This window comes from Lytechinus variegatus, chromosome 13 (genome assembly GCF_018143015.1).
Source record: "Lytechinus variegatus isolate NC3 chromosome 13, Lvar_3.0, whole genome shotgun sequence".
Classification (NCBI taxonomy): Eukaryota; Metazoa; Echinodermata; class Echinoidea; order Temnopleuroida; family Toxopneustidae; genus Lytechinus; species Lytechinus variegatus.
Window position 1 is genome coordinate 32,700,845 of NC_054752.1, and position 20,666 is coordinate 32,721,510.

At 37.5% G+C, this 20,666-nt stretch overlaps 2 protein-coding genes across 2 annotated transcripts; both read left to right on the forward strand.

The window, feature by feature from the left end:
• Positions 1 to 1,474: 1,474 nt before the first annotated feature.
• On the forward strand, positions 1,475 to 3,961 carry LOC121426287 (replication initiator 1-like). The gene is made up of 3 exons (XM_041622523.1): positions 1,475 to 1,527; positions 1,917 to 2,938; positions 3,861 to 3,961. Exons 1-2 carry the CDS (start codon positions 1,502 to 1,504, stop codon positions 2,875 to 2,877), a joined length of 987 nt encoding a protein of 328 aa, XP_041478457.1. The 5' UTR covers positions 1,475 to 1,501; the 3' UTR covers positions 2,878 to 2,938; positions 3,861 to 3,961.
• Positions 3,962 to 7,967: 4,006 nt separating this feature from the next.
• LOC121426940 (neurogenic locus notch homolog protein 2-like) lies at positions 7,968 to 19,655 on the forward strand. The gene is made up of 7 exons (XM_041623360.1): positions 7,968 to 8,372; positions 12,042 to 12,230; positions 14,104 to 14,217; positions 15,022 to 15,138; positions 16,313 to 16,591; positions 18,231 to 18,398; positions 18,966 to 19,655. The coding sequence occupies exons 1-7, from the start codon at positions 8,312 to 8,314 to the stop codon at positions 19,244 to 19,246; spliced, it is 1,209 nt and encodes a 402-aa protein (XP_041479294.1). The 5' UTR covers positions 7,968 to 8,311; the 3' UTR covers positions 19,247 to 19,655.
• The last annotated feature ends 1,011 nt before the right edge of the window (positions 19,656 to 20,666 follow it).

The following is a 20,666-nucleotide window of genomic DNA, read 5'->3' on the forward strand; positions in this document are numbered from 1 at the left end:
CAGTTTTAACACCACAGTTTTTACAGTGTACCAATTCAAAGCAGGTTGAATTGGACATATTGCATTGCAAAGGAAAGCAATCATACCACAATAGTGAATAAATAGATATGTATTGATATTCAAAGAAAAAGCAAGTTTAAGGTGGGAGTTACATGATCAAAATGTAAGGCGAATATGTTACCGACATTAATTAAATCCGACGGCTAAACCAGCGATATGACACTAAATCAATTTTGCCCCACCCAAGAGTTAATGTGTATGGTATTGCATTTTTGAATACTATTCTGTGACAAAAATTGATTTCAACTCTTGAGTAACAAAGAATAAACAATTATGATTATGTTATAGTCTGTAATGTTTAGACTAATATTGTCTGCCCAAATGTAAATTTTAATTTGTTATGTAATATAATGCAATTTTTTATAGATTATGTATGATTTTTCATCTAAATGACCAATAAAGAATACTATACAAAGTAAATATCAATGCATATCATACACCATAATTATATCTGTGTAGTTATTCTAGTATTTCCTTTTTTATGATATTTATAGCATACTGCACTCATTTTATGAACTCGTTAAATTTGAAATACCATGATTATGGATGAATACACGTATACTATAATCGTCATAAATATACACTGGATATAATGAAGATGGTATCTGATCCATTGTGAAGATGCATCTGTGTAATTATTGAAAACTTATGTTAGACTCTTTTCCCTTAATATATAGTTTCTTTTTCCCAGAAATTAAATACAGTCTTGAAATCTCAAACCTCGTGACAGACAACTTGATTATACCAAAGTCAAGTCTCAGGTTTCCCACGATATGGGCCATGAAGAATCTATTCACAGCTAAAAGGGCCACTGGTTTCTTTATTACATCCATTATATATCCCAGTAAATCAACGGTCCAAGTCAAAGATTTCCTTTTCATAGTCCCTTGGTCTTTTCATAGTCGGTCTATTATATGTTTCTACTGGGTACATCCTACCATGTGCAAAGTATTGTTCTAGCCCTAAACGATCAGTTATTTAGCAGGTAGCGCTTCGTTTGAAGCCATTGTCCGCTGCGGGACATCAGAAAACACGCCCAACAATAGCCCCAGCTGGTCCGTCGGACGTACGCTCGGTCAAAGTTCATTGATGTCGCCGGCGCAATAAACTATTGACCAATCAGCGCGCTAGGATCCGGTCGCACCCCACGCTGAATAGATGGAACGAACAGCTTCATTCACGTTTGACCAACTTGCCGAATTCTATGAAGCAGGGCGTTATACACTGTTCTTTTATTGGAAGGAAGTGTGATAATACTATGTTAGCTTTGAGGTCTCATGTGGCATATATTGCCAGGAAATATTAGAAAGCCGTCATTCTTAGCACTTGTCTTCTTCGAAGCAACGTACATACTTGTCTGGTGACTTCTCGTATTGACTTCGAACGACTAAGATAATTTTCAATAAATCTTTGCGACTTTCGTTCCCTGAGGAATACCCATATGTCTCCTATACCTTTCGACAGCACGTAAGTAGATATACTTCTTTTAAGAGTCGTTTTCTATTTTAACTGGCACAGAATTAATTTCTTGCTTTCATTTATTTTTTCGTATATATTACTCACATAAATATTCCAATACTTTACTTCATGCTTAACCAACTAAAGTTTTGCTCGTTGAGGGTTCTTATGTACGTCTTTTGAATATTGTCAGTCTTTTCCAAATTCTTCATCTTGCCTACATAATTTATTTATCAATTTCCCAATTTAGCTACAAAAACCTGCAAAAGCCTCCACTCTCCTTTGTCATAATCTAAAATTTGTTAAGAGCAATATCTTATGTAATTTTAAGACATTCGTTTGATTTGTATAAAAATATGCATTATAACTATTTAAATTCATTTTCTTTTGTCTTTCAGATCTAGTCGCAGCGACTACGACATGGATCGTTTACACGCCGCGTCTTCTCTCCTATCACTTGGTAGTAAGTGTGACCTGTCACCGATCACCATAGAAACTCAGGAACCTGACTTCAACAAGGCCATCGCATCCGTCATCTGGGCTCGACACCATCACTTTACTCCATCCACCATCTTCAAATGTGGCGTCCTCAACTGTCCTCTTTGCCCTGCAGTGGAGACGTCCAACACTCGCCTACCTGTACAGGAAGATCTTAAACGAAGTGAAGAGGTAGCGTCGAAGTCGTCCCGTCGATCATCCGTTGTCAACTGGCTAATTTCGTCGTCATCATCTTCGTCCGCGTCAACGGCTCCAGTGGCCAAGAACTCTCCACCGTTGTCATCTTATCTTGCATCTGTCCATCGGTCATGGCCAGCTCCGTCATCACTCACTGGCTCGGTTTACTCGAACTCTGATACCGAAGGTTCACGATCTTCTCCGACTAACTCCGTGTCTTCTCCTTTGTATGTTCACGAACAATCCAACAACGCCCGACGTTTTCCGACCGTTCCCACTTCCAGTTCTCCAATGGACATCCATTCTGAGAGGCAGCTACCGTTCTCCTGCAAGTTCTGTCCCAAGCGATTCGCTCAGGCTTCCAACTGTTCAGCTCATCAACGAATCCACACAGGAGCTCGTCCTTTCCAATGTCCATCGTGTCCCAAGTCGTTCGCTCAGAGAACGTCTCTTCGTACTCATCTACGCACTCATACTGGAGATCGTCCCTACTCCTGCCAGGATTGTCAACAACGATTCGGGGATCTTTCGACATTGACCAAACATCGTCGTACTCATACCGGTGAACGTCCCTACCGCTGTCATCATGAAGGTTGTGAGAGAGCTTTCGCACAGTCTGGCAATCTAAAGAGGCATTACAAGACACATATCCTGGACAGGAAACTGGAAAGTATCACTGTTTGAAAGAAAAGACTGAAAGAAAGACTATATAAACTCTAACAGAACATATACTTGCAACTTTTTGATAATTGTATGGAAGCTTAAAAGTGCCACCGAGATGTTGAGATAATTATCTCGGGAAGTCGACATCTTGATAGCAAAATATAAGATGACGAGATCCTGGATCTCATCATGTTGACATCTTTTAGAAGAGATGTTGAGATGACGAGATCCTGGATCTCATCATGTCAACATCTTTTAGAAGAGATGTTGAGATGACGAGATCCTGGATCTCATCATGTCAACATCTTTTAGAAGAGATGTTGAGATGACGAGATCCTGGATCTCATCATGTCGACATCTTTTAGAAGAGATGATGAGATGACAAGATCCTGGATCTCATCATGTCAACATCTTTTAGAACAGATGATGAGATGACAAGATTCCGGATCTCATCATGTCAACATCTTTTAGAAGAGATGTTGAGATGACAAGATCCCGGATCTCATCATGTTGACATCTTGTAGAAAAGATGATGAGATGATGAGATGATCTTGTCATCTCAACATCTCTTCTTAAGATGTTGACATGATGAGATCCAGGATCTTGTCATCTCATCATCTCTTCTACAAGATGTCAACATGATGAGATCCAGGATCTTGTCATCTCATCATCTCTTCTACAAGATGTCAACATGATGAGATCCGGGATCTTGTCATCTCATCATCTCTTCCAAAAGATGTCAACATGATGAGATCCAGGATCTTGTCATCTCATCATCTCTTCTAAAAGATGTCAACATGATGAGATCCGGGATCTTGTCATCTCAACATCTCTTCTAAAAGATGTTGACATGATGAGATCCAGGATCTTGTCATCTCATCATCTCTTCTAAAAGATGTCGACATGATGAGATCCAGGATCTCGTCATCTTATCTTTTGCTATCAAGATGTCGACTTCCCGAGATAATTATCTCAACATCTCGGTGGCACTTTTAAGCTTCCATATAATTGCAAGGGTTATTTTCATTCATGTGTGGTTTAATCACTGCCCATCTGCTTGCGTACAGTGCCAAAGAATTCTCATTTATAATGATTTATATTATTGCGTGTTATGATTGTCTTGTAATTATTTCTAAAAAATCTTTATTGTATTAATGCAATTAAACATTAATACCTAACTTGAAATTGTTATGTGCCCTCTCTTATTATCGTTGATGTTTTTTTTTATTGTAATTAAGAAGTGTAAACTTCGAAAGTTTTAAAGTGTCATTGAGTTAACGTTTACAACAATGTTGAATTCATATCTCGACATGATAATGCTATTGAGTCGACTTATCATGATTATATTTCACTTTAGATGACACTAAAACTTTCCGTAGTATATTCACAGATGAATACTGAGAGAGAGAGACTACCTTGAAAGTGAAGCAGAATAATTGAATGGAAAATTAAGATGTGAAAGAGATTGATTTGGTGATCAGACTGGGAGAGGGGGGGGGGTGAGATGACAGATTTTGAGTGGATGAATAATTGGTTTGGAGGTTATAAAATGAAATCATATAATGATGTAAAACTCACATGAAATCACTACCCCTTTCTCCCTCCTCTCCATCTCGTCTCTCTCTCTCTCCCCTGTCCCTTTCAACACACTCGACTCTTCTCTTCATCTCTATGCTCTTTCAAATGTTATCTTTATCATCAAACGAGCTTTCAGTCCGAAAGTTCACATTAAGGAGATGGATGGAGAGGAAGAGAGATAAAAAGGAAGGGATATGACATTAGTAAAGACAGATCGAGAGAAGAAACATAAAATGAGGGGAAACTGGGAAAATAATGATAGAGGGGATGTGTATGAATGAATGGTGTATACTGGAAGAAGGATAGAAAAAGAAAGGGTGCCAGGAGCGTCGCAAATATATATAAACACACACACAACATATATATATGTATATACGCCTACCTTTGTTCTCTTCATCCATTTCTTTCACACTATATACATGTATATACATGAATATAATTTTTTTTTTGGGGGGAGGGGGGGGGGTTGGGCGGGCCAACCAAAAGTGACACCATATGATATGTTCTCAACTGGGTGATAAGACATTTGCTCCTGCGACAATAACTCCAAGATTAATTTCGTCTAAGACGTATTGTAGGGTTTGGGATGCTAGAGGGTTTTATGTTGAAAGGTTGAAGTTGGCCCCGGAGTTGGACATTCCATTAATGTGCTGAATTTATAGTGGAGAAATTGTCGCCGGGGTGATGTCATGGAACCTTCTGGGAACCTTCTGCTGAAAGGGTTACACGACCAAAACTTTTCCCTTTTATTACTCTTCTTCTTTCAGTTTCATTTCCTCATTTTCCTCTATATTCTCTACCCCCTTTTACCACTCCAAGTACATGAAAGACAGTCACCCTGCTCCCCAGTGCCGCCGCCTCTGTCGAGAGGAGAGGGTACAAAATCAACATAAGGTCTCATACAGTAGCCAAGACAAGCCTTTTTAGGAAAATGCCGTAGATTTTATCGTCATATTTATCAAATTCATAGGTATATATCAAATGACATTCATCCATAGCTTTATTTGACCAAGGTAGTAATATATACTCGGGCTGTCTTATATATTTGAACCTTTTGGGGGTGGTGGTTGGGAGTATAATTACAAAGGGAAGACTTCGAGGTTATCGACCTCTGGTGTCCCTGTCTCGGTGTCTTTGCACTTGAGTCATATAAGGGGAATATTTCGTCTGTGCTATAGTCACACCAGTGAAACCGACCCCAAACTGACCGATAGATTGTCATTAGAAATAACGTTATATCAATGGGTCGGTCTGGAGTCGCTTTCACTGATGTGAATGTGACATAACAAAGACGTTGCCCACAGAAGCCTTTCTTCTTGGTATATGCCTAATTTAAATATAGCTTTACGCAAAACAAAAGAAGCTACAGTCTCGTATTCTCGCCCCTCACTGCTCCGCGAACTTTCCCAGGAACTTGAAAAGAAGCACGACACGGATTAAACAGATATATTGCAGTGCTTGAATAGATGAAGACGTTATAAGCCTCAATTAAACCTGTCCTCTTGTATTCAAGTTCAAAGAAAATCGAGGTATATAAACGTTTGATAAAAGCTATTCTCGTTTGATGCACCGCTTGAACTTTTCGCCAGTACCTGGAATATCTACGAGTGTTTGTTAGATTGTAGGTTTGCAATTAATCTATGTTTTTATTAATGTAAGCCACATGCGAAACTAAGGAGAAAAACTACATCGGCCACTTTGATGTGATCATTTAACCAGCAACTTTTAAACAATTATAATCAGACACAATTCGATGACACTTTGATATAGGATGGGGGCATATACCAGTGGAAATGCCATTCGACAGGGGTGAGGGTGGGGGTTGGTGGTGCACCATTACATTTTCAAAACTTTTAATGCAAAATTTGAGAAGATCCGTGTCCGCTATTGATTCAAATTTTAAATTTTGAAATTCACCCCCAAAAGAAAAAAAAACACACACTCATTCTTGATCGGTTTAAAAGCTTTATTTCTGCCTACATCATACCTTCGATATTTACTAGTATCCTATTCTTATCAGGGGTGGGGTGTTTGTAATAGGGGGGGGGGAGATATTTCCCTTTTTCTTGTCTACCGGGGTTGGGGGTCCCCAGCATTGTCGAGATTATTCACAAGTTTTATTATCAGCTGCCCGAAGAGCAAATGACTAGCGTGCATGGAGTAGGGGTGTCCTAGAGACTGAAATATGACACAATTTAGTTTTAGTGTGACAAACAAACGTGCTTTAATTTGGACTGAATTAATAACACAAGCGCGAAGCGCGAACTGAAAATTCTTGCTGCATGCCTACTAATCTAAAAAAGAAAACCAGTGTCTTGGTGATATAATTAAACATTATCATCATGATCTAGAATAAAATATAAACCTTACATAAGATACAGTACCCCCTCTATGTCCGCTGATTGGCATGATGTGACTACAAACATGGGGCATTCCAGTTTCGATATATTGAATGCAAGATTAATTGATTTCGATCGAAATCTCTATTGAGTTTTCTATGGAAGCTTAAAAGTGCCACCGAGATGTCGAGATAATTATCTCGGGAAGTCGACATCTTGATAGCAAAAGATAAGATGACGAGATCCCGGATCTCATCATGTCGACATCTTTAAGAAGAGATGATGAGATGACAAGATCCCGAATCTCATCATGTCAACATCTTTTAGAAGAGATGATGAGATGACAAGATCCCGGATCTCATCATGTCAACATCTTTTAGAAGAGATGATGAGATGACAAGATCCCGGATCTCATCATGTCAACATCTTTTAGAAGAGATGTTGAGATGACAAGATCCCGGATCTCATCATGTCAACATCTTTTAGAAGAGATGATGAGATGACAAGATCCCTTATCTCATCATGTTGACATCTTTTAGAAGAGATGATGAGATGACAAGATCCCTTATCTCATCATGTTGACATCTTGTAGAAGAGATGATCAGATGACAAGACCTTCGATCTCGTCATGTCTACATCCAGTGGAAGAGATGATCAGATGTCATGATCTCGTAACTCGCCATGTCTACATCTTTAAGAAGAGATGATTAGATGACATGATCATGGATCGAAGATCTTGTCATCTGACCATTTCTTCTAAAAGATGTCGACATGATGAGATCCGGGATCTTGTCATCTGATCATCTCTTCTACAAGATGTTGACATGATGAGATCCGGGATCTTGTCATCTCATCATCTCTTCTAAAAGATGTCAACATGATGAGATAAGGGATCTTGTCATCTCATCATCTCTTCTAAAAGATGTCAACATGATGAGATAAGGGATCTTGTCATCTCATCATCTCTTCTAAAAGATGTTGATATGATGAGATCTGGGATCTTGTCATCTCATCATCTCTTCTAAAAGATGTTGACATGATGAGATCCGGGATCTTGTCATCTCATCATCTCTTCTAAAAGATGTCGACATGATGAGATCCGGGATCTCGTCATCTTATCTTTTGCTATCAAGATGTCGACTTCCCGAGATAATTATCTCAACATCTCGGTGGCACTTTTAAGCTTCCATTGAGTTTTCTGACAGGAAATGCCTGTCATACAAGGCAAACACCACTGAAATATGACAATAATCATTGCAACCATCGTTTGTGAGTAGGTGCTGACTTGCGCGGTTCGCTCTCAACGAAATGTAGTATAAATTTATTGCCATTTTTGTGTTCGCTCCGTCAAGCAACATTTCTGACCGATTCACAATTGCTCGCACCTCTGTTCTTTACGCTTAGCACCGTTACCTGTCCTATTTTATCAGTTAATGAAAAGAAGATAAACACTACATTTGACCAGCAGCTGAAGTGAAATAATCATTTGTGGAATTAATTCATGCTCGGACTACTAACATAGACGTGAATTTAAAAACATGCCTGGCGTCATCGGATTGTTCGTCCTAATTTTGGGGTCGCCCTTGCTGTTCTCTACAAGTAAGTTTATAAATTATTATTCATTTTTCATGATCGCCACGTTAGGAATGGGATCAATGTGGTACGGGGGGGGGGGGTAGGGGTGGGGGATGGAGTGGGTGCAACAAAATCTTGTAAGAAAGTTCGAAGGATGTCTCTATTTGAATCTCAAATCGTAAACTCGTCCTTGAATAGAGGTTCAGTGTGGAAAAAACGTAGAATATTAGATGTGTAGAATGTGTTTAAAAAGTCTGTAAAAAAGTTCGAAGGATGGTCATGATGGTAGACTGCCTGCATATGAATCTTGAATCGTAAACTTCTTAACTACTACTACTACTACTACTACTACTACTACTACTACTACTACTACTACTACTACTACTACTACTACTACTACTACTACTATACTACTACTACTACTACTACTACTACTACTACTACTACTACTACTACTACTACTACTACTACTACTACTACTACTACTATACTACTACTACTACTACTACTACTACTACTACTATACTACTACTACTACTACTACTACTACTGCTACTACTACTACTACTACTACTACTACTACTACTACTACTACTACTACTAATACTGCTGCTGCTACTGCTACTACAACAACTACTACTACTACTACTACTCATAGGCGGCGGAAGCGGGGGGGGGGGGGACATGTCCCCCCTAAAATTGAGGTGGGGGGACGATCCTCCCTCAATTTTTAGTTAATTACCTTTTTTTTGCTTGACATTTTTTTCCCTGCGTCCCCCCTAAAGTTTGGGTTAATAATTTTTGTTTTGGTTGTCAAAATTTTTGTGGTGGTCCCCTATGTTTGGGGGGGGGGGGGCTTCCGCCGCTAATGCTACTACTTCTACAAATACTACCTCTAATACTTCTACCTGGATTTCTTTATCCTTCTACATCATTGGTATCATTATTTTCACAGCAGAACCTTTCTTAAATTGTCAAATTTCTTTCAACCATACATTTGAATGTATAAGCCGGGGAGCACTTCATTGCTGTCTGACAACTTTCCTTGATTTTTATTGGCTGAGAAAGACCGTTACTATGGTAACTGTCGGATGAATCAAGACTTCAATTTAAATAGATTTATTTGGCAAATATTTTACACTGTCGGATAAAAGGTACAGCAAGTACTTTGACGAAGAGCTTCCATGTTCTCAACTATGTAAGGGATGAATTTGAAAACACTCCATTTTTTTAAGGCCTGGTCACACCGCCCGAGCGTTAATTATTCGAGCGGTCGCGGAGCGGAGAGAAAAAAATCATCACCGCTCGCTACCGTTCACCATTTTCGATTTCGATTGTTTTTTTTGCGATTTTTGTTTTCGATTTTTCCCCAATTTTGTGGGCGAAATTCGACCTTCTCTCCCTACTGCTCCACGACCGCTACAACAACACTAGGGCGGTGTGACCAGGGGGGCTTTCATGAAAGGACTTGCCGGACGTTTTATCTGACAAGTCCCATTTTATCCGACATTTTCCATAGGAACAGTGCCACTCAGCCAATCAAAATCATGGAAAGATGTCAGATCAGACAACTTGTCGGGATGAAAATATTGATGAAACGTTCCCCAGGCCTTTAATTAAGCAGACAGAAGAACTGCGCGATTTAACCTTCCCGAAAACTAGACCATGTGAATCCAATTTTCATCATGATTAATTACAAGTTCTGTGTCGTTCATGTTTAATCTAAACCTAAGATCATCCAAGTGAACAACTGCTGCGACATGCTTCAGACCAATTCCATATCGTTGATAGAAATGAACATAATTAACTAGTTTAAAATGCGAGGGCGAAGATCATGATACAGTCACTGAACCAAGAAAAAGGGTTTAGGCCTGTATGGACCATGAAGGCAGATAGTCATCTGCTTTTAGCTAACAGTATACGGTATATGTCTATGTGTGGCCTCTAGCAGTTAGGATGCATTGTTCTCCCATAAAATGTAATTGAATTTTTCATTAATCACGGTCCAAAGAGAATATCAGAAATTCAAATTGAACTTAAATGTGGAAAGCCGACCACGCCATATTTCATCAAGGAGCAGTTTTCTACCGAGGTGAACTGACCGTATCGATTGGTGAAATGATGAGGCACATTAGCGTACCTACGGGGGGGGGGGGCAGAGGGGGCAGACTGCCCCCCTCCCCTCCTGACGAGTCACAACCCGTGCAAGGGACGTATCCCTGCCCCCCTGACGAGTCACAACTGATCCCTGGCCCGCTCCTTTGAACTTGAAAACTTTTATATATTTATTTATTTTTTTTTTTTGCTTGTCAAATTTTTTTGCCGGACGAATTTGCCCACACCCCGTGGAAAATCCTAGGTACGCCATTGATGAGGCACAAACGTACTTGCGCCATATTTATAGAGCACAAAGCTGCATGGGTCGTGGACAATCTATGTGAAAAGTAGGCGTAATGATTAAAGAAAAACACAACAACACCAACAATGAGATAAGTAATTACCAGACACCGAATTCACACCGTGAAAATTACATTACTAAAAAAATGCGCCTTCGGTGACCTTTGTTTCTCTTAATCATTCGTCAGAAATTTTGTGTCAATCAAAAGCAGGTTTTCCACGTATAATAATAATTATACGGCTTATATAGCGCTTAATACTTTGTCAGAAGTCTCTAAGCACTCTGCAATATATGCAGCAAAATTACCCTGGCTTTAGCAGTGCAGCTGTTACGAGCACTGCGTTTCAAGGAATAAATTCCTGCCAGGTACCCATTTACCTCACCTGGATTGAGTGCAGCAGCTGTTGAGGTATACATGGTATACAGCAGCTTATTTCTTCAAGCGCTCAATTATTATAATCACTAACGAGTTCTTTGGTAATTTGTTTCCATTCTATCGACGTTATCATCGCTATCATCATCATCATCATAATAATAATAATAATAACTATCACCATCAACATTACTATTATGAATACACTCTTAAAAAAGGCGAAAAATGCCAAACTTTTAACCAACCATGGGCAACATACTGTCCACACAACTATTTTTGTTAAAATCTGCCCAAATTGGGTAAAAGATAACATTTGGGTAATTAAATTTGCTCAATAAGCCAGTTCACTGTTAGCTGATGATCAACTTTTCTCAAATGACCTTTGCGAGTTTTAAATGGATTATCACAAACATTTTCAAATGGAGATGTTGCAGACGTTTTCCCGGCAAAGCATTCAAATTCTAAGAATGAAAGGCATTGTGTAGAGCAGGTGACTAGAATGGTACATCAGGGGTAAACTTTTTTGAAATCTGTTCGTTTTTTGTCTGGTCCTGGAATTTTTTTACTATAGTTTGGGCTACTGTCAAATACCAGTTATTAAGAAGACTTTGTTACTCTTCAGCTTGGATGTGATGAAGAGAATATATTAAAAGGAATACATGAATAATCATCAAATCACAAATGCCTATATCAGTGAATTTGAAAAACCAACTTCATGGTTTATCTCAAATGACCTTTTACTGCTTATGAACAGGTTTATTGGAATCCCGTTATTTTTTACCAACAAACATGCCCCAACACGGTGGACAGTATGGTCCCCATCATTTTAAGTGTGTATATTTTTAATATGTGAAATTAACGCATGTGAACTGTTCGTTTCTATCATCCACGTCCTGTTCGTCTTCCGTACCCCGTCTTCTAGTCGATTCGGTGTTGCTAGGGGCAACGGGATGCGGATCGATTATCTGTCCTGTGGTATTTGATGAAGCAACGAATGCCAATGTGCAGCTGGTCCCCAAGATAGTCCCGACTTCGCCCACCGTTCCCCCAGCCTTGATGAGGTTGTCTGGTGTCGCCAATGAAGGAAACACGTGGACTTGTGTGTATCCAGGTGAGATATTTGTTATCTTTCCCTCATGAATTTAATGATGTGAGAGTCCTTATACAGAAAAGAATATCATTCGCACTCACTGAATGTAAAATATAGTGAAGTGAAATTCTAAATAAACAGTGATATGAACCCTTCTCACGGAGCTTTAATAAGGGGACGTCCTGCATAGAGTGAAGAAAAAAAGTGATCAATATAACTCATTCGGAAATTAAGTCATCTATGGTTCGAACCCAGTGCTTCAGTCTGCAGCGGAGATCACATAAATGAAATACTATTGCACTGCCTAGATGAGATCTTTCTTCCCATATCTATTCTTTATTCCTAGGATTCGTATTCATAAATTTCTTTGGATGAAGTTAACAAAATACTTGGCTACTTTTTAGTTCATTTCAAACAATTGACAATAACGCCTATAATCACAATGAAATTACGAAATTCAAACATAAAGTACTTTAAGCTGTTGTAACATTCGAGTCCATACATCTTCCAAATATATTTAGACAAAGAAATACATAATTTCCTTATCAATTCCTTTATATAAGATAATTTTGAACTGACAATTTTGGAGTCCATCCTTCGTGGAGGCAATTAAAATTCATCGACCTGTTTGATGACTTGTATACACACCATTTACTCGGTAAACATTGCTTTATTGGCCATCTTTCACCAGACTGGATAATGAAATTAAGCTACACGGTTAGAAAATTTCTCCTTAACAACAGAAAAATTCATGCAACAGAGTCTTAGAAGCACATGTAGTCTTACATTGTGTGAAGTTAAAATAAAAAATTGCAGGTTTCCTGTTATAATTTACAGAATGATTGGGAAATTTCTTTTGTTTATTTTAACATTTAAATTAAAGAAGCACATATCTTTGATTCATATGACAATTAATAGTAGTAAAATATTAATGAAAGTTCCCCGCTCAAAGGAAGGAATCTGTACTTTGCCGGGATTCGAGCTCCTGACTTTCAATCAGGCACCTTAGACCCCTCGACCACACCACCTCCACCAACAATTTGCTTAAAATGTCACAATCTTAGGTCTGAAAATCCTAAATTTTCAGTTCTAGCTCCTGCTCGAATTAGTTTACTAGTAAATATATCCCCTTAAAACAAACAACAAAAGTTATTTCTCTTATATTGCAACCAAACTTTGCAACTCCCTACCACTTCATATTCAAACATCCCCTTCTCTCTAAATTTTCAAAAGACTCCTCAGACAATACCAGACCCATTGATCAAACTTCTTCTGTAACCATCGTTTATGACCATTATTTTATAATGTTCTATTTGTTTTGTTTTGTTACTCGTATTATTTTTTTTCCATTATACTTTGTCTTTGTGTTGATATATCATTTCCGTTTTTTCATACTCATTTCACATATATATTTTTTTCTCTATGTAAACCTCTGTCATTATTTATTTTCAGTCACTGCTTTTATTTCTGTATATAATGCCAGGTTTATATGAATGTAGATTTGACAAGGCTCCCTTGTAAAGCAGGCCAATTGGCTCGAACTGGACAACCATTTATCTTAAAGAAAACGTCAATAAATGAATAAATAAATAAGTAAATAAATAAATAAATAAGTAAATAAATAAATAAGTAAATGAATAAATAAGTAAATAAATAAATAAATAAATGAATAATGAGTCACCGAAAACAGTCTTCATATCTCATTTTCGGGTCAGTGTAAACACAGTTGGTAAATACAGATTAACAGCCAGCCAATTTATTGTTTAACCAGCATTGATCAAGAGATTCGAACCCTTTTCCCCGTGGTCCACTTTCTAGGGTCTCAACCACAGGTCCACAATCAGCTTGGTAACATTAATATCTCTTGTCTTCTCGATGTCCATTTTTTTCCCAGATATTGATGAGTGCGCGAGTTCTCCATGTGGTGACCGGAAACAGTGCATCGATGGAGAAGGGTCTTACCGGTGCGAATGTACACCTGGTTATGCTGGTCCAGATTGCGAAATTGGTAGTCATCATTCTATAAAATCAAGATTGTGATGATTGTATTCAAATTGGAATGAAACCTACCTTTGCAAGAAACTTGAGATCACTTGCAAGTCAATTTTGGTCCCTAAATTAATCATATGTCTTGCAGTTAATTGCAAATTAATGATTGATTGCTAATTTGCTCCTTGAAACAAGAAGTTTAATCTGATTTCCTACAGCTAACGTTGATCTATCAGTGGTAAAATTGCAACAGAATAATTGCAATTGATCGGAAATATTTTCTTGCAACACCGCCTTAAAAACAATCAATATTGATTTGTATCTTATGGTAATTTCATAAATTCTCCTTCTCTCTTCTTCTTCCTCTTGTACTTTCTCTATCCCTTTTCCCTCTCTCCCGCACTCTCTTCCTCTTTCTCACATCATTGTTCTCCCATTTCTTATTATTCCTTCTTTCCCACCGCTCTCCATCTCAATTGAGCATTTCAATATTCTTTCCCCTCCCCTCCCCTCCCACTCTCCTCTCCCTCCGCCTACCCTCCCCCTTTCCGCTTGTCTTTCTTGCCCTATCTCTCCTCTTTCACGCACTCACATCTCCCTTCCTCACCCCTCCCCTTTCTAGTCTTCCAGCTCTTTTCTGCTTCATTTTTCCTATCTCTTTCCCCCCTCTTTCTCTGTCTCCTATCTGTTTCAAATTTAAATTCAAAATCAAAATAAATTTCAACTTCCATCAAGTTTTCTCCACTTTCTCCTAGATATCAATAAATTTCGAATAGGTATTAGTTCTATCTCTTATAAAATCACTATTTCACCTTTCTCCTAGATATCAATGAATGTGCTAGCAACCCTTGTCAGAATGGAGGATCGTGTACGGACAATCTCAACCACTACACTTGCTCTTGTCAAGTAGGTTTCAAGGGCAAAAACTGCGACACAATGAGTATGTTTCTATTTCTTTAACTTATAATAATTATAACAACAACAACAACTACTTCTTCTTCTACAACTACAACAACAACAACAACAACTACTACTACTACTACTACTACTACTACTACTGCTGCTGCTGCTGCTGCTACTGCTACTGCTACTACTACTAGTAATAATAACAATAATATTAATAATGATAATGATAATAATATATAACATTTATGTAATGCCGAGTATCTAGATACATATTCAATGGCGCACTACACTGCGTCCCAGAAAAAAAACGAAACCGAGATTAAGCAACGATTTATCAGAACTTAATCACAAATACAATAGAAAAATGACCTACCAATGTAAAGCTTAGAATCTCCTATTTCATCTGAACTTACTTAGATTATTCCTCATTCAGGCATGAGTTAGCAAAACAATTTGAAGAAAGGATACAAAAAACTCATTGGGCAGGCAGGGGGTATCTGAATTTCAAAAAGAAAATCACATACCTAAAAAGTTCAATATCTGCTCTTTTATTTGATACATTAATCACAAAAAATGGTAAAGAAGTAAAAAAAGTCATGTTCCCTCGAAACAATACTTGTATTTCCATAATTTCATTAAATAAACGTGTTTTCACCGGTTTCCCATCACAGAAGCTATCGCATGGTTAACAAAAGACTTAATGCATGGCTGATCGTCAACAAAACGGAGTGTCGAGTGAGTTTGAACGCTAGCCTGTAAAACATTATATGAACATAATGTGGACACTGGTGTTCTTTCCAGTAAGAAATGATTCTGTGACTAAACAGTGCTATTTACACTGATTTGAAAAATAAAAGAATGACAAGATTGTCTTTATATATATCTTGTGTGGTGTCGGGAATAAACCTTGAAAGATGAAACGTATACACGAAATAAACCGACCTGGGGGTCGTTTCATAAAGCTGTTCGTAAGTTAAGAGCGACTTTAAGAACGACTGGTGATCCTTTATTGTGGTAAATGGTATATTCATTGGCGATGGTTACACGCGTAAGAAAGGTTCACCAGTCGTTCTTAAAGTCGCTCTTAACTTACAAACAGCTTTATGAAACATCCACCAGGCTTGATTTGGACACATACGACGACAAACTACCCGTATTATTCACGTCTTGATAAAAAAAAGTGTTTCTTGATATCGTTTCCCCTTCAGGACTGTACCCGATGACTACATGCGAACACGAGCAAATGCAGCTAGACTGTGGGCCCGACCATCGTATCCACATCAAAAGCGCAAACTTCGGAAGAAAGTCTGGTGCACACGTCTGTTCACTCAACAGGACCCTGGATGAGGACTGTTCATCAGACTCCGCGTCGATTGTCATGACGTCATGCGAGGGAGCATCTAATTGCACCTTGCCCGTCAATACATCAACTTTCGGGGATCCTTGCCCGGATGTAGAGAAGTATCTTTCCACCAATCATCGATGCTGTACGTGCAATAGAAGAGAGATTTTGAAAACACGGTAGAATAACAAGGGGATGGATCATCAATAGCTTAATACAAATGTTTCCAAGAAATGTTTCTGAGAAGAAAAAAAAAGATTCAATTACAAATTGATTTTGCGCATGCTCAATTTTCTTACAACCAGATATATGTAGATCAACTTTTATCAGAATCTTTACATTCTCCCATTCTCTTTCATTTTCACCGTGTTTTTTAAAGCCCCATCCCTTTTTTTGTTCGTGTTAGGATGTCTGTAACTGGTTGCATGATTTTTTTTTAAATCAAAGTTATATGCAATATATGAACGTGTTTTTATTTTTGTTAATAGTTCATGTGCTTTTAGGTATGAAGTTGCATTAGTAAGGCTTCCATCATGCAACTATTATTAGTGAATCGTGATCATCTCAGTGTCTCAAAGAATGTGGGATAATTCAGGGTTTGGATTATAAGAAATAAACTAAATCTGCTACAATTTCAGGAAATAGTATTGTTTGATTTCATTAAGCTTTTAACTTTTTAATGATGATTTAATGGGTAGGACTAGACACTGAAGTGAAATTGAAGCTGATGATCGTGTCATCCACTTTCTCCTTCCCATGCAAGATATATAATTTTATGGAGATGGAGGTTGATTGATTGATTTCAATTATTTGAGTAACTATCCTTGATTTCTGGTGGGGAAATATTTTCCAGTATGTTTCATTTTGAATTGTGTACATTTTTCAACTGGTATTCCTATCCCCGTTTCCCCGAAATGAAATGCTTTCATTATGTCTTGTGAAATTGATGTGCATAATAAGTGTATGTCCTTTTACGATAATTGATATTTCCTTTCAAAATAGCATCCGATTTGCATAATGCATGTTTATGTTACATATATCACTCTCACTTTAAGAAGCAATCAACCTAATTATAGAACCTATCTGGGGCTAATGTACACCTGTGAAGAGTTAATGGGAGTGTTGTTGCCATGGGGATGGGGTTGTCCATGACTGCAATATTTGCTCTCATTGTGGTGCGCAGATGTCCGGAATAATTTGATTATCAAAATAGGATGCATCTCGGTTGTTTGAATAGAAACTGATCCCTTCTTGATCATCAAAATTCAACCCATTAGCTAAATCACTTTCTCCCCCTGAATAGCCTTCCATAGTTCGCCATCCAACATGTCCATTGTGCATCCAAAAATTATCTCCCATCATCCATTTCACCCAAAGTGAATATTGAAATATTTTGTCACATTCCTTCCTTGCTTCCACCCTTCCTTCCTTCCTTCCTTCCTTTCTTTCTTCCTTTCTTTTCTTTTTGCCTTTTTTCTTTCTTTCTATTCCATACTAAAATTCAAATTCCCACAGGTGGGGGGGGGGGGGGGGACCCTAATGTTACTAGTGCCATCCTTGTTTCCATTGAATGACATGGGTTATAGTATTTACACGTCCCAGATCTCTCATGTAAAACTGTTATATCTCTTTTTCCTTTCCTTAAAGGAAACGAAAAAAGTGATACCTTTTATATCACTACATGAAGTATCATTTGGGAGGTGGTCGCCAGTGCTAACTTTGTAGTTAGTGAAATGGACGGTTAAATTTTCTTGTTTTCTTCTTTGCTTATGTCTCTCTTGCAGTATGTAGTTTCCACACAGAAGACAGCGGCTCCAACCATAATTATCATTGGTTGTTCCCGGTTAGTCGGATAAAAAACGGATTGTTTAAGTTTCTTGTGAGGGCAGCTCACGACGTGCACGTTGCGCTGGCCGATCGTTCGTCATTATATGGGAAGTACGTCGAAATCGGTAAGACAACAAACTGCAAAAGGAGACACAAAAAGCACACGCCAAAATGAATGATTACTAGAATGAAAGTATTGAAATGGAGGTGTGGTATGTTGGTAAAACATTATTATTATTATTATCATTATCTTTATTGTATTATTAGTATTAGTAGTAATAATATTATTATCATCATCATCATCATTATTATTATTATTATTATTGTCCTTACTATTATTCTGATCATTATCATTGTTAATATTATCATAAATGTATTGTAAAAACGTTAATTATCATCGATTTATACCAAATTTACTAATTACTCTTTAAATTTTTATCATCAGTGTTTGTAAATTGATTAATATCATACATATTTCTGTTAAACAGTCTCTTTTCAAGAGGTGTTTTGCTAAATATGATTATGGTGCATCTACAAAATATAACTGTATATGTAACCATTTTCATTCTCCTTTAAAATTGTTATATCGATCTGTTCCTTCTTGATCTCTCATTCCATCTCTTCGCCCCTGCTCTATAACTGAAGAGCGCCCTCTTTATTACTTGATCATACACCTTTTATTTTTTTTACAGTTCTCTGTGGCTGGTCAAACTCTGCCGTCGGCATTAGGCGAGATTGTACTGCTTGTACACCAGTAGTTAGCACCTCAGCTACACTCTGCCAAAACAATGCATTCACAGAGTTTCAGATATCCTTTGCTGACGGTTACTACCAAGTAATGTTACTCGGACAAACCGAAACGTTGTTACTCCAGTGGCAGGATCCGAATCCTTTTGACGTCACCCGTGTGGGCGTGTTCTCGGGCTACGGCTCAGATGCTGATTGGATGTTTTACTCAAACTTTATTCCATAATATTCACATGTTAATGGATCTACCGCATTTTAAAGATTTAGACAGATATGATATAACTTATAGGCAAGCATTATCTAGCATTCCATTCTTGCAGTTGGGTATTGATTGTTTGTGAAATGTTAATTTCTTGTTTTTATTTAATATATCGAGCACCCTCTCTCGTTGCTCTTTATATTTTTCCTGCAAAGGGGTCAATTTGAGTTCCTATCTTACTAACAAATTGGTAAACCGGGACATCGTTTGATCGTCTGAGCTGACGTAAAAATTGCAAAATATTTCGTTTATAGATAAATGGTATTTATTGTGATAAAAATTCAATTAGTAACCAAAGGCTGAATTACTTGAATTGGTACAGAGTAAAATTTTAGTAAACAAACAAGCAAAACAGTATATAAAAAAAGAAACAACAGAAACAAAGAATACCGATGTATAATATTGGAAAGGGGATACAAAAAAAAATTATACAGAGGGAGAAGTAATGTCAAAAGGAGGAATAGGGAAAAGTTAGGAGCAGACTTTAAGGTTTATACCTTTAACATAATGAACATTTTAAACATAAATATATATAACCAATGTTGAATGAATAACAATAGATTAAAGAGTGGATTGTATGAAATAACACTTGCTTTTTTTAAGAAAAGAAACAAAGGAAAGCTATTTATTAGGGTCACTGAAGGAGGAAAACATGTATTCCATACAAAGGATTTCTAAATGAAACAGTAATCTGCACTCTTAAAACAAATCAGTCAAATTGACTAGACCAGTAGTCAGCTGGGTGCAACTGATATGGCAATCACTGATATTCGAATTTCTGACATATATTCTAGTCAGAAATAACTCCGTTCTAGTAAAATATGACTAGAAAATAGTAAAAAATGACTAGAATAACAGTTGCTCCCAGCTGACCCTCTTAACTAGTCATTTTTGACTGATTTGTTTTAGAGTGTGGGTTGGGATTGTTCTCGATATGCTTGATAATGATTCTAAAGAAATACTGTGTTGATGGTTACAATAGCTGGAGGAAAGGGAGTCATGAAATGAAAATCATAAAGAATTATTTCAAAAGGAATAGTCCAGGATGAAACTGTTGTTTTGAGTCGCCGACTTTCGACAAAGACTGGCTTTGACAATAGATTTTCTATGTGGTAGATTCTGTCCATCGCGATTGTAAAAACTTCTTAATCATCAAAGGAATAATAATTGTTAACTAAACCTAAGATTTGCAAATTGTGTAAGCCTTGCAAATAAAGACGAGTTGTAATATGTCGATTTGTTTTCTCTTTTGTACTTAACTGCAAGACGAGTATTCATTTAAGCGGCAAGAAAAAGACAGAGTATTAATAATGGATTTCAATCACACATATAATAGTCTATCAATCATGTCTTCAACTCAATCGTATTTTCATTTTCTCTTACATTC

Bases quoted from the DNA above. Each gene is read 5' to 3' on its own strand.
- LOC121426940 (XM_041623360.1), top strand. From the start codon at position 8,312: ATGCCTGGCGTCATCGGATTGTTCGTCCTAATTTTGGGGTCGCCCTTG. The intron at 15,139-16,312 runs GTATGTTTCTAT...TTTCCCCTTCAG, and splicing joins CAAAAACTGCGACACAATGA to GACTGTACCCGATGACTACA. The intron at 16,592-18,230 runs GTACGTGCAATA...TCTCTCTTGCAG, and splicing joins TTCCACCAATCATCGATGCT to TATGTAGTTTCCACACAGAA.
- LOC121426287 (XM_041622523.1), top strand. From the start codon at position 1,502: ATGTCTCCTATACCTTTCGACAGCAC. The intron at 1,528-1,916 runs GTAAGTAGATAT...TTTGTCTTTCAG, and splicing joins CCTATACCTTTCGACAGCAC to ATCTAGTCGCAGCGACTACG.